The 12,470-nt window shown below is 40.5% G+C and overlaps 1 protein-coding gene across 1 annotated transcript in view; it reads right to left on the bottom strand.

Moving 5' to 3' along the window:
* LOC128252791 (probable serine/threonine-protein kinase yakA) overlaps window positions 1–10,794 on the bottom strand; it is a 36,875-nt gene extending 26,081 nt beyond the window's left edge. Inside the window, 1 exon segment of the mRNA XM_052980837.1 lies at window positions 10,381–10,794. Within this exon segment, the coding sequence (XP_052836797.1) occupies window positions 10,381–10,404 (24 nt within the window). The 5' untranslated portion in view covers window positions 10,405–10,794.
* Window positions 10,795–12,470: the final 1,676 nt, after the last annotated feature.

Raw genomic sequence — 12,470 nt, forward strand, 5'->3', positions numbered from 1 at the left:
ACAGCGACAACGAAAAAGAGAAAGACTTGTGGGTAGAAAACCAACAAAGTACGACTATAAAGTACGACAACGATGGGGAGCGCGAGCGTTGAGGATGAAGCGGAAGGGGGAGGGTTGAGGCGAACAGCAAAAATTTAAGATGCTTTTGCTAAAGCGAACCAAGATCTGTTGGCTGCGGGACTGTGGACCCGAGCTCGAGCTCTGTTAGAAACATGTTGAAATGAAATTGCTGAACGGCGAGTTGAGCTGAGTGTCAGGTCGGAGCGACCGACCGAAGGAAGGAAAGAAAGAAAGAGGCCCCTGCGTAATGGTCTCTGCCGCGCCACTGCCACCGCTGCTGCCTCGCTCGCTGTTTCTGCTGCTACTGCGGGGGTGGGCAAATGTTTGGCAGCATTTTTGTATTAAAATTTTATGCGAGTGTGTGGCAGAGGCGGCTCTTGGTTTTTTATTTTTTTTTTTGTTGTTGTTGCTGGTTGTCGCCGTCGCATCCGAGAAACTTTGAACATGTTCGGTGCTGGTGCTGCTGTTGTTGTTGTTGCCTGTGCTAGTTACTCGAGATATAAGCAAAAAGGAGGTTTAACCGATGCGGCCGAAACTTTAAATACCCTTGCGAACTTTACATCGGCCACCCTTTACAGGGTATTGCATAACTAAAATCATTCTGTACTTCAATGCAATACTTTTAATCCCTATAAGTCAATCGGCTTTTGCAATTACTCTCAATATAACCACAAAAGACTGCGGGTCTTTGGTGTTTGCTATTTCAACGAATGCTTTGAGAATAGCTAAATTTGTTGGTAATTAACTAAGTACATATTTTAATAGGGGAAAATAGATTGAACGGTAAAGTGGGATTAGCTTTTTAAGATCCTGTTTTTTTTTATTAAACTAATAAATTAGATCTATCGAAAAGGAAAATGAAAAAAAGACCATCAAACTCAATAGATAAATGGACGCCCATGCATTTGGCCCAAGAATGATATACATATTTGATATTTGTTTTACCAAGATAAGATTTTTATTTAGTAGCGTCAGTATTTTTCTAAATGTTAATTTAATAAAATAGATTCATCATATATCCCATAGGTAATGTAACAATTTACAGATGGATTAGTTTTTAAAGTTAACCTTATTACACTATCTGAGACATTAAAACGAGAGGACAAATATAATATTGGAATGATTAAAATTACACAAGTAAGTTTGCAAACATTTGGTTTATATTGAAACACCCTCTTCACGGGTTAGAGTAAAGAGTGCTGCAGGTTTTTTGCGGATTTTAGTGTGGATACGTTTGCTGTGTGGATGTCGATGTGAATGTGGAACGCCGAGCCGAAACAGAGCGAACGGAATGGACGCCGATGGGGACTGAGAGGGGGACAGAGAGGAGGCGGGACTGGACGGGACTGAGGAGACAGACACGGAGATGTTGGATGCTGATGCCGTCGATGCCGTCGATGCCGATGAAGACGCAGATTCAGATTCGGGCCCCAAAGACTAGAGCGACCAGCTGTTGGCCTTGTGCTCGGCGCACTGTTGTTGGCATTATTTTTGGAGACCGCTCGCTCTCTCCATCGCCTCGCCTCTGCGGACTGGATGGATGACTCGATGCGATTGAGTAAAACTTATCCAAACAACAACAGAGGCATTAATAATGTTTGCGTTCGGCGGCGCTGGCTATTTTTGCCCGAACGCTTGCGAGGAATGGCGACTGTCGAAATGATCGGTTCCGTGGGTATATATGATCTCTTCTCCTGGGGCCGCCGCACCATTGATAACTGAGTTCAGGTGCAGCCAAGAATCGAGATGGCCTGAAATTACTAATCATGGGCTTCCCCATTGGTTGATTGGCTCTGCATTCGTTCCTTTATTAGTTTAAGTGTTCATTCGTTTGGTTTCTGGGTCACCGGTTTGGGCATCACGGGAATAGATCTTCATGTTTATACCGAACTGTTTGGAATGTTCTGACTTCGGGACAAATGTTTTTGGTGGATAGCCAATCTTTTGATAGAAATCGCTATGGCTATTAACTATGCTATTTTAATATAGAACTAAAAATACTTGGCTTACAACATTATTTTGTTATTATAGTTTTTGAAATCGTTTTATCTTAGTTCGATAATATTTAATAAAAATTGTTTATTACGAGATTCTTATAAACACCTAGAAACATAGAAACCCAGTACACAGCTGAACACAGAAAATTAGGCAATGAAAATACTCATTATTGATATGACAATAACTGTTTGCATAGACCGAACTTAAAATGCATTGAATCATTAGATCTTCTCGGAGAGAAGAGATGTGTTTAAGCTCCTTAGTATTCAGTTTGTTCTACGAATGCTGGGTTTCAATGCCACTCTTCTAATGCCAGTTTCAATTTCCGAAAGTTCGCAATGCAGCCGCCCACCTAGCATGATTCTCCCCCTCCCCTATCCCTCTGGCATCCTGTCCCCCCTTCGGGCCAATCTCTCTAGCCCTGCCAATTCCCATGCCCCGTCCGAGTTGTCCCTGTCGGATTAGAGTTTTGGCCAGGGCCAAAAGCTGGTTACGTTCAGTTCAGTTCGTTTCGGGTCGTGGTGCCGGGGTATAGAAAATGGGGACGCTTGGAGCATCAATGCAACTTTAGTTTTATGATTTTTCCACTGGAAAATTTAATTCGGGATCGAACTTTTTAAAAGCAGCAAAAATAATATAATTTTTAATAAAATGTTTTTGTTTCGTAATTAAAGCTCATTAAAATACTAGTGTTGTTTATAATAAAAATTCATTATAAGTATCATTTGAATTTATCATGACATTTCCAATTTTAATTTTTAAAGTTTTTACCTTTTAATTAGCTAAAGTTAAAATGTGAAAATTTTAGATAACCATCTAACTTTATATAAAAATGTATATTCGAAAGTTGAAATAAAAAATAAACATAAATATCTCATAAAAATAATAATATTAGTGTTCCCAGTATTTTTGACTTTTTGTTAATCATTTGTTCAGGTGCATCTGGTAGTTGGGGAATGGGAAATAGATTGGGAGTGGGCGCTCGATTGGAGCTCCATAACCGCGCCACTCGAAGGAAGAAATGCGATTGCCGATTCGGGCTATAATGGATTTCGACCGTCCAAGAGTTGGGCTCCAAGCAGCGCTGCCGATGTTAGCGTCGCAGTTGCAGCGCTGCAATCGGTTCGCTGTTCCTTTTACGCTTATTAGTTTAATTTGCCGCTGCCAAGGATTGTGGATGCTGGTGCTTCTGCGGTTGTTGTTGAGTTTATATTGCGATTCTTTTTATATGACTGTTTTTGCTTATGGCATGCAACATGCTGCTGGCTTTGAAGTTCTTCGGCGACTGACGCGAGCGCTCTCTTCGAGGCGACTCCAAACAAGTTCGAATTCGCGACGTTGCAAGGTGCATTTGCCCCAATCCCGAAACGGCTGAGACTGTGTGTATATGTGAGTGTCGGCCGGGGATTGTGTGCGGGCGATTTGCATATATGCAAATCACTTGGCAGCGCCAAAAATCTGAGACTGCGACTGGGCAGACTCACATGTTGCATTCGCCTTTAATTTATGCCGATTGCCCGCCATCTCGCTCTGACTTTTGGCTAGTGCCATCCGTATATCCCCCTCGCTCTGTCGCAGCTCTTCGACCTGCAGCTCTGCGTTTACAGTTAAAGCTATCAATGTCATCGCTTGACAGACAGGCGGACAGGTAGCGCCACCATCACATGCCACCTAAGCTACAGTGGGCGCTCGGAAGTAAAACCCATGCGAATAGAAATATAACGCTGGGATTTGAGTCCAAACCATGGATCCCCAGTTGTAAAAAGCTTTTAGAAGGATACTTAAGTACTAAGTCCTGAGAGTATTAGCTACTAGCTACAGGTACATCCAAACTACTTGAGCTAAAAAGTAAAAGTTCACATAAAAAAATACTTTTCTATACCATCAAATAAAAACATAGGACGTTTAATTTCAGACTGATATTTCTTTAAATCGAGGCTTTATAATATGATGTAAATGATGAACTATCTTAAAAGCGGGTATTTATATTACAGAGAAGTCTTGATATAAAATTAATGATATGATCAATCCCCTGAAAACTGATGTCTGCCCTCCAACTAAAAATAAGATTTTTTTTATAAGAGAAAAATCTTTAAAGCAAATATTTAAAAATGAAAAATTCGATTTGTTTGTTTTTTGTTTATATAAAGTTTTGTAATTTAATTATTATTTTGGCGGAGGCAAAATAAAGATTCTTAGGGGAAGTCCCCCAAATCGGTCGATTGTGTATCACCCTCGGAAATACTTCAAACAAGGTTCCAACAAGTTAGATGAAGTCAACTGTAGACCTTGGCTTTGTAGAAGGTTTGGCCAAATAAAAACACTCGAGCGGCAAGAGCTTCTAATTTGCGAGCGACCACTGTGCCGTTTATCTGTCTATGTCGCTATGGCAGGGGTAAGAGGGTAGGAAGTTGAAGGTCGTTCGTTCTCCCTGTCACACACACATTCTCGGCCGTACTCATATTTATTTATTACTTTTTATGTTGTTTTAATGACGACGACGACGTCTGCTCTACTTCATCTGTTTCGCTGCCGGCGTCGCTGCCGACGTCGCTGCCACTGCCTCTCCTTTGAGCCAACTATTGGCATCTCTGTTGCTCGCCCGCGATTATTTTCGGGTTATTAAACCAACCGCAACAACTCAGACGGCAAATAACAACAACACACACTTGCAGTTTTTGAATTGCTGATTAATTTTAATGATAAATTCGTTTTTTTTGTCGGTTTTTGTTTTGATTACTTGCTTCGCCGCTTTACACGTGACTCTGGCCGCTCTGCCGCAGTCGCCGCCGACTGCTCTGCCTCTGCCAATAGTTCTGCCGCTGCGCTGCTCTTTGCCTTTTGGTCTCTGGCGTTTCCTCTGCCGTCTATAATTTATTAATTGTGCTCAGAACGTGAAACGCTGTCGTCGCCTTTTTTGTTTTGATACGCCACTTCGTACTGCCAAAGGGTTGGGTGGTCAGAGGGGGCGTGCTTTTTGGGGGATGGGGCGAGGGGTTAGCGCAATTCTCTTTGTTTTTGCCGATGCCATTGCACTTGGTTAAAGACCCACTTTCTGTGTAGAGGAGCACACTTCGGACTTTGTGGACTTGTCAACTTCAACTCAGCCTTTTGATGCTGCACACAGTAGTGTACGTGAAGAAAAGTCAGTCGATTAACAGTCGCCTACTTGGTGGGAGCATTTATAAACAACATAAAAACTAAAGAAAATAAGTATAAGATAAATAACTTTCACTGAGGTTAGAACATTTAGTTTTATAATGCAAAGGTTTGTTCTTTTATAATTTGGATAGTAATAAAATAAGTGTGCCTGATTTAAATCAATGTTGTGAGTAAGTTTAAGCCTATTTGTTGTTCGTTAAATTCATTATTTCTTATTTCTTTTATAAGTTATCATCTTAAAAAGTATTTTGTTCGGTAAGCGATTTGGGTTTAATGTTAAGGTCACCTCGTTTTTTAATAAAAGGGTTCAATATGTGGGTTATTTGTAACTAATAAAGTGAACGTTTTTGAACACTTTGGAGTTTCATTCTTGATCCCGATTGCCCACAGTTTCGGGGGTGCTCGACTTCGTCGCTCTTCTGACCCATTTGTATTCCTCATGCGATTCTGCTTTTGGTGTCGTAATTGGAATCGCACTTTCGTTCTCGTTCGCTCACCCGCTGCTTTCGTTCATTCATTCCAATTCGATTGTCATTTATTGGGGGCCGATCATTACGTAGACATTTGTGTTTGACAATTTGAATGGGTTTTCTCACGCTAAGCAGCGCTGCCGACGTCGACGCTGATGTTGGCGCCGCTTTGTCTTTCATTTCATTCACTCAACCAATTTTCATGCCTCTTTCTAGCCGTTGATTGTTTGTTTGTTTCCGTCTGCCTTATTTTTTTACTGCTCTGCTCTGCGCTTTTTTTTTCATTCATATTTATTTAGCTAATAATATAAGTCAAATCGAAATTATTTATGACACCCGGCATCGAACGTGAATGTGAATGTGAATGTGACTGCTACTCGACCCTACCCCAATCAGCTGTGGCCGTGCGGGGCTTTTGTTTTGATCGTTATGTAAATGGCTGAGAGATGATTTTTATTGTTTTTATTGCCACTGAATAATCGGCGTGGGTTGATAGTGAGCTCTCGCGTGACCGTATGTGTGACTCGTAGTAAATATTTGGCTTTGAAAAAGTGCTCAATGAATGCCACGGACAGCTGATCTAATCGCGCCAGTGCTCTTCATTATAACAGTTCCCTTGTTCGTGTATCATTTTAGTCAATCTGGTATCTAGAGATTGCCAATTTTATAATTTATATAACAAGTTCAGATTATGCTTTACCGACGGCATACCTCTTTGAAATTTTGTCCAACAAATGTTTCGCGTTTTTTTTCGTCTTACTTTAGAAAACTAAAACATAGCCCTAAAGAATTAATGTTATAAAATAATAACCATGCTAAATACCTTCTTAAAAAAAAGCCTTAAAAGTAAGCTGTTATCAATCAAATTGATAGTAACTTTACCAACAGTTTTACATGAAATTAAACTTAAGAATGGAAAACTTGTAAGGAGCCGACGACTACTTCACAATTTGTTTGTACCGACCCTTTCTTTCCAACTGACTTTTGAGTTACACTCACCAAGAAAACACTCACTTTAAATAGAACTAGAACTAGAGCTCTTATGAGAGTGTCAATTTGTTTTCAGTTTCCCTCTTGTGCCGATGTTTCGCGCAATATAAAAAGGATTGCGGGGTTTCCCTATGCTAAATGCCAAAAAAGAAATCTCGCTGTCGCTGCCCACTCCACACCGAAAAAAGTAGCGGCATTTTTGCCGCTTTCATGTATTTCCTCTTGATTAGAAACTGCAAAGCAAAACAAAAACCGGAAAAAGGGTTATTTTTTATTGCTCTCCGTGTGTCACTGTGTTTGTGTGTGTGTGTGTATAAGTGCCTGTGTTTACTTCTTAACTTTCGGCGATTCCCTTGGTTTTTTCTTGGTTTTTTTATTATTATTATTGTCGCCGGCTTGGGTCGACTGCGCTGTCAGCGTCGCGAGCTTTTAGCATTTTTAAATTGACGTTTATTATGCGCGCTGGCTTCGTCGTTGCCTTATTTTTATTATTTTTCTTTTATTTTTGTGTGTGCCTTGTGTACTCAACATTGTTTTTGTATCTCCCTCCTTGCGGCGTTGGCGTCGACTGCGCTGCGACCGTAACGTCGACGTCGGCAGCGCTGCTCGGTGCCGTTTCTTTAGTTTGTTTTGGTTTTTAATTTAATCGTTTTTGTGGCCGCTCTTTGTTGTTGTTGTAGTTGTCGTTAAATGTGCTTAGCACGTGCTGCCAGCCTACCTCCATCTCCGTCCCTCTTGCAGCGGTTATTGTTGACTCTTGCTTTTTGCTTTTGCTTTTGCCCTTTTGTGTCTGTGCTCTTGATGCTTATTAGCGAGTGGCATTCCACTCACTCTTTCAGCCAGTCACTCACCCCCTCCCTCTCCCACCCACTCACTCTCGTTCATTCATGACGGCAGGTTGACTCTGCTCTGCCGTCGCTTAGAAACAAGTGGCCAATAAATTATGGCCAGCCGCAAGAGGAAGAAGAAGAGCAGCACTGCCCATTATTATTGCCCATTGAAAGCGTAATGGTAAATACGCATAAAACCGTTATACAGTCAAACGCCACTAAATCGAATTCGGGCACAAGTCTACATCTACATATCTAATTCATATCTTTTCCTTATATCACATACCAAATACCCGATCATATACATACCTCGAAATCGATTAAACACAGAAATATTTATATCAATGTCCTTAACACTTTTGAAGTTACTATAACATTTTAAAAAACAATACTTTTTATTTATAATTTTATAAAAATTACACATTTTGAGTTCTGTTTTTGCGACATTACATATTTGTTTAAGGAATATCTTGACTAAGCCTTTATCACTGGTTCAAAAACAAAACTTTTCCAACTCAATAAATTAGTGTAAGTGTTGTGAACTTTTTTTTCTCTTTTTGAATATTTTTAAGTGAAAATATACCCTTTTAAAAAACAGTAACTGTTATTATATTTTATATTCAATAAAAACTTTTACAGAATAATATGGTAATGAAGAACCCAATGTCTAAATTCCGTGAATTGTTTATTCATCAGACTGTTGTGGTTCGAGCAAGAGATGTCCCCCTGTATTTAAAACCCTGAAAAAAGGGTTTGCCCGCCGTCGGCTGCTGTGCCTTTTTTATGATTCGGAAACTGACCTAAGGTATGCGACGGGCATTTACATGGGACCGATAATGAAAATGAGTTGCTGGGGTGTCCGCCCCTGCCCCCGCCCACAAAGAAGCGGAACAAGCGCAAGTCATGATGCTATTATTATACAACGTTCGGACTTTGGTACGTCACTGTGTCAAGGACAAGTGGATTCCTTTACAGGAGAGTGTGTGTGTGTGTGCGTAAGTTGGTAAGAGTGGAGTGGTAAGTGTATTTATTGTTGATTTACCGTCTTACGACCTCTACGCTGGTTATTCATTAATGTGGAGCAGGAGCAAATCTGTAGACTTTTAAACAGCAGACTTTCCCAAAGGGGAAACTGGTAATTCAACGTTTATTTTACCTCATAGCTTAATTAATTAGAACTAAAAAGAAATATTTGTGATAAATAAAAAACAAAATGGATACTTTTTTTTTGAATCAATTAAAACTTGTTTAAAACCAAATAAAATAGTAGGGAAAAATACAAAAATATTTCAAAAGTCGGTCAAAAAATATTTTATATAAACGGCTTAAATTGGACACATCGTTTTTAAAGGCAGAAAATTACTTCAAAATAAATTAAATTATTACTTGTATCTTTCAACGAACAAAGAAAAATAACATTTGTACCTATCATATTTGTAGTATGCAATAAAATCAAACAATTTTTTCAAAGGCAGCATATCTGCTAGCGTTGAACACTTTTGGCCAAATTGTGGGTCAAGTTTATTTCAATAAATTTCCTTTCCCCTTTTGTGTTTTATTTGTTGGGAACTTCGAACAGAGGCCTGCAATGAATCTTAAATGCCAATGCACTTTACAGGGTCCAAGGCACCCGTACCGCCCCCAGGCGTTAGCCACCCCCCGTCGACGCATATGACATTTTTACAGTTTTTGTTTTGCTCGCCGGCTTCTACGCCTCCTCTTTCTGAAGGACCCCCTTCCATCGCCCATCGCCCCCTGCCCCCCGCTCCTTCACGTCGTCCATCATCACAAAAACTTTCATTTAATTGCTGCAAGCGGTAGAAATAAAGAAAGAAAACAAAGAGAATGAAAAAACCTTGCTGTTGTTGGCTTTTGTTTACTTGGCTTCGATTGCGAAAAGGGGGCTTGAAGAGGGTGGGGGGAGGAGGGGGCTTAAGACCCCAACTTGGGAATGGAAATCGAATCGGAATCGGGCATTGAGAACCGGGCGGTTTGGGGGGGAAATGGCTAGCTGACGACGCGTGCTGTGCGTGCCTACTACGAATGCCCCACATGGATATGCGTGCTGCCTTGCTGAAGCCCCCATCCTCCTAACCGCACCCCCCTTGTCACGCCCCTGACCAATCCATTGAGCATTTCCCGGCCGTAGCCAAATGGCTTTTCAATTGGTTTCGCCGGTAAACGGCAAAAGAAACACGCGCACAAAACATAAATGCCGATAGAAGAAACTCAAGAATCAAAACAAAGATAGCGAATGCACCTCAGATGGCTGAGGCACATGTACTCATATGCAATCATACACAGCAATAAATATTTGGATGCTGCAGATTGATAATAGGATGTTTTAAGTGTTATACTTTTAAAAATCTTCCAAAATTATTTTATTTTTAAAAACTGTTGTTTTTAACAACAAAACTATTAAAAAACGTAGTTTATCTAATGGTTTAAAAATAAGCTTTTCTTTATTTTGACAACCCATATTTTAATACCTACTGGTTTGTTGACTCTGAACTTACTGTTATCAATGCTTCAAACGTTACTTAAAATGTAATACAATAATAAAAGTATTACAGCTAATCACTGTCAAAAGCTTAAATCACCATCCATGTTTTATATGATATTTTTCAACTTAATTTTTTTTAATAATATTGTAAATGGGCTCTTAGTTCTAGAAATTTGCCCAAGCTCAGAAAACAATGTTAAACAAGAATCTAATAGTTAATATTAACAATGCGTCTTGTTCAGTGCAATTAATGCTAAACAAAAAACAAATGACAAGAAATTGCGGACCTATTAATAAACAAGATCAAGGGCGCTACTTAATGTGGGGGCAGTAAGATAAGGACTTAATCTTATCACGATCTACTCACATTGGATTCGGTCCACATTTTCATGGTTTCCTGCAGGGTAATGAGGAGGTAATCTCGGCTGGCGTTAATCTAAATTTGGCGCCTTTTTCTGAGTCGCTGGTTTGTTTTGGGTTCGGCGGTGTGCTTCAGCCCCAGCTCCACATTTTTGCGGGGTTTTGCGGGGGATGGGCGACTCGATCGCCGGTCCAAGAACAATTCACTATTGCACACACAAAACACACACTCACTGGCACACACACACACAGACCGCTGGTCCGATGCTTTTGCTGCCGCTGTTCGACTGGGAAAAATGGGGAAAATGGCTGTGGAAAATTTACGTAGTTTTTGCTCGGGCTCTGTGGCTTTGGCCGAGCGCCTTTGGCGTCGTCGTCGCTGGTCGCTTGGCGTCTTGTTGTGCGAAGTGCAGAGTTCGTACTGAACGCTTTCGGCCAGGCCAAAACCACTCGACAGCCGGGCGGCCAGAGTTGCCGCCACCGAGGCTGGAAAACTCTCTGAGCGGCTGGCAACCCTGCCACATGCGCACACATCGCTCGCGTTGTTGTTGCCAGCTTTTCCGACTCGTATTTTCGTACCTTCAGTTGCGCTGTGGAAAGCCGCCACGTTGGGACAGAAGCGGGCAAAAGCCACAGGCCCAATCCCAATCCCATGATGCTCCAAATATCACCTACCTACCTACCCACCTACCTCCCTCCCGAACTCCTCTTTTTCATCATTTCCTGAACTATTTTAGTGGGCCCGACCAACAAACAAAGGCAACTCGACTTGGCTCGGTTCGATTCGGCTTGGTATTGGCTATGTTCGGTTGGGCTTGCTTTGGTTTGCTTTGGACGCTTTGCTCGTTTTCATAAAGTCGATAATTGTGATTGGCGCCTAACGGTTTCTAATCGATGCCGAGCGATTTTATCGATACTATTGCGCTTATGTTAGCAATGGGGGATCGATATTTTTGGATTTTAGAAATGGCAAGAGATTTTATGATCGCTATAAAGGAGTTTTCTATGAGAGTTTTTTTTAGCTCAAATAAAATATTTAGAAATAAATAAATTCGGTTCTCAAGTATTTAAGCTTATAGGAGCAGAAAGTTCGTTGAATTTCCTAAAAGGATATAAAAACTTTTTAATAAACTATATTTGTTTAAAGTGTTGTTGGTTACCCAATGTGCTCAAATATATTCTAAACAACATAAGTTCACTCTTAAATAAATAATTTAAGAACATAAAATGTAAGAATATATTTAGCCAAGATATATTATTCAAGAACCATCTATATTATCTATGTGTCAAATGGCGGTCACACTGCGTATGATTGATATGCCAAAGTTCCGAATTTAAGCTTGTGGTACAAACCGAAGGGTAACATTGAACTAAAAAATTATGTTAAATGCAATATAAGTAGAGTTTTAAAAACAAATATATAAAATTAAAAATGTTATTGTTAAAAATTTATAAATTTCATTGTGGTAGTTATAAAATTCTAAATTAAATGATCTAATATAAGGTAGTTGTAGATATGCCTTGATAACTTAAAAATTGTTATACAATTAGTAAAAAAAACATTAAATATATTCTCTAAAATATAGAAAGTATTGAATTATCTTTGTTTTCCTATATCAAAGGAACGTAAATTAAAATCTAATCAGCTCGAAGACGATCGCTTGTGCTCATAATATGTTTATTCATTACGAGGAGTGTCAGCGTAACGACGCACCTGATCTCGCCCATTCTTATCTGCTGCTGGCGAGTCAGGTGCTTTTCGGAGCGAGGCGACCACAGTGCCGAACGACCTTTCGCTGACTGATAAAAGTGGGTGGTTCGGGTGGCAAGGCGTCGGCTTAGGCATCCTCCCCTCTCACTCTCTGACCCCGCTGACTGCTGATTGCTTTGCTTGCTTCGCTGCACACTCACACACAAACAGAGAGAGAGAGAGAGAGAGAGAGAGAGTCGGGGAGTGGTAGAGAGCTGGGAGGTTCTTTGTTTTGGCCAAGTTCTCCGACAGTTACCAACCCACCTCCCAACTCCCACCTCCCCATCTCTCTCTCTATCTATCTTTTGCGAGAGCCAAGCCGAAGTGGGAGCCGAAGTTTTGCTACC

The sequence above is a fragment of the Drosophila gunungcola genome, chromosome 3R, assembly GCF_025200985.1.
Source record: "Drosophila gunungcola strain Sukarami chromosome 3R, Dgunungcola_SK_2, whole genome shotgun sequence".
In the NCBI taxonomy this organism is placed as follows: Eukaryota; Metazoa; Arthropoda; class Insecta; order Diptera; family Drosophilidae; genus Drosophila; species Drosophila gunungcola.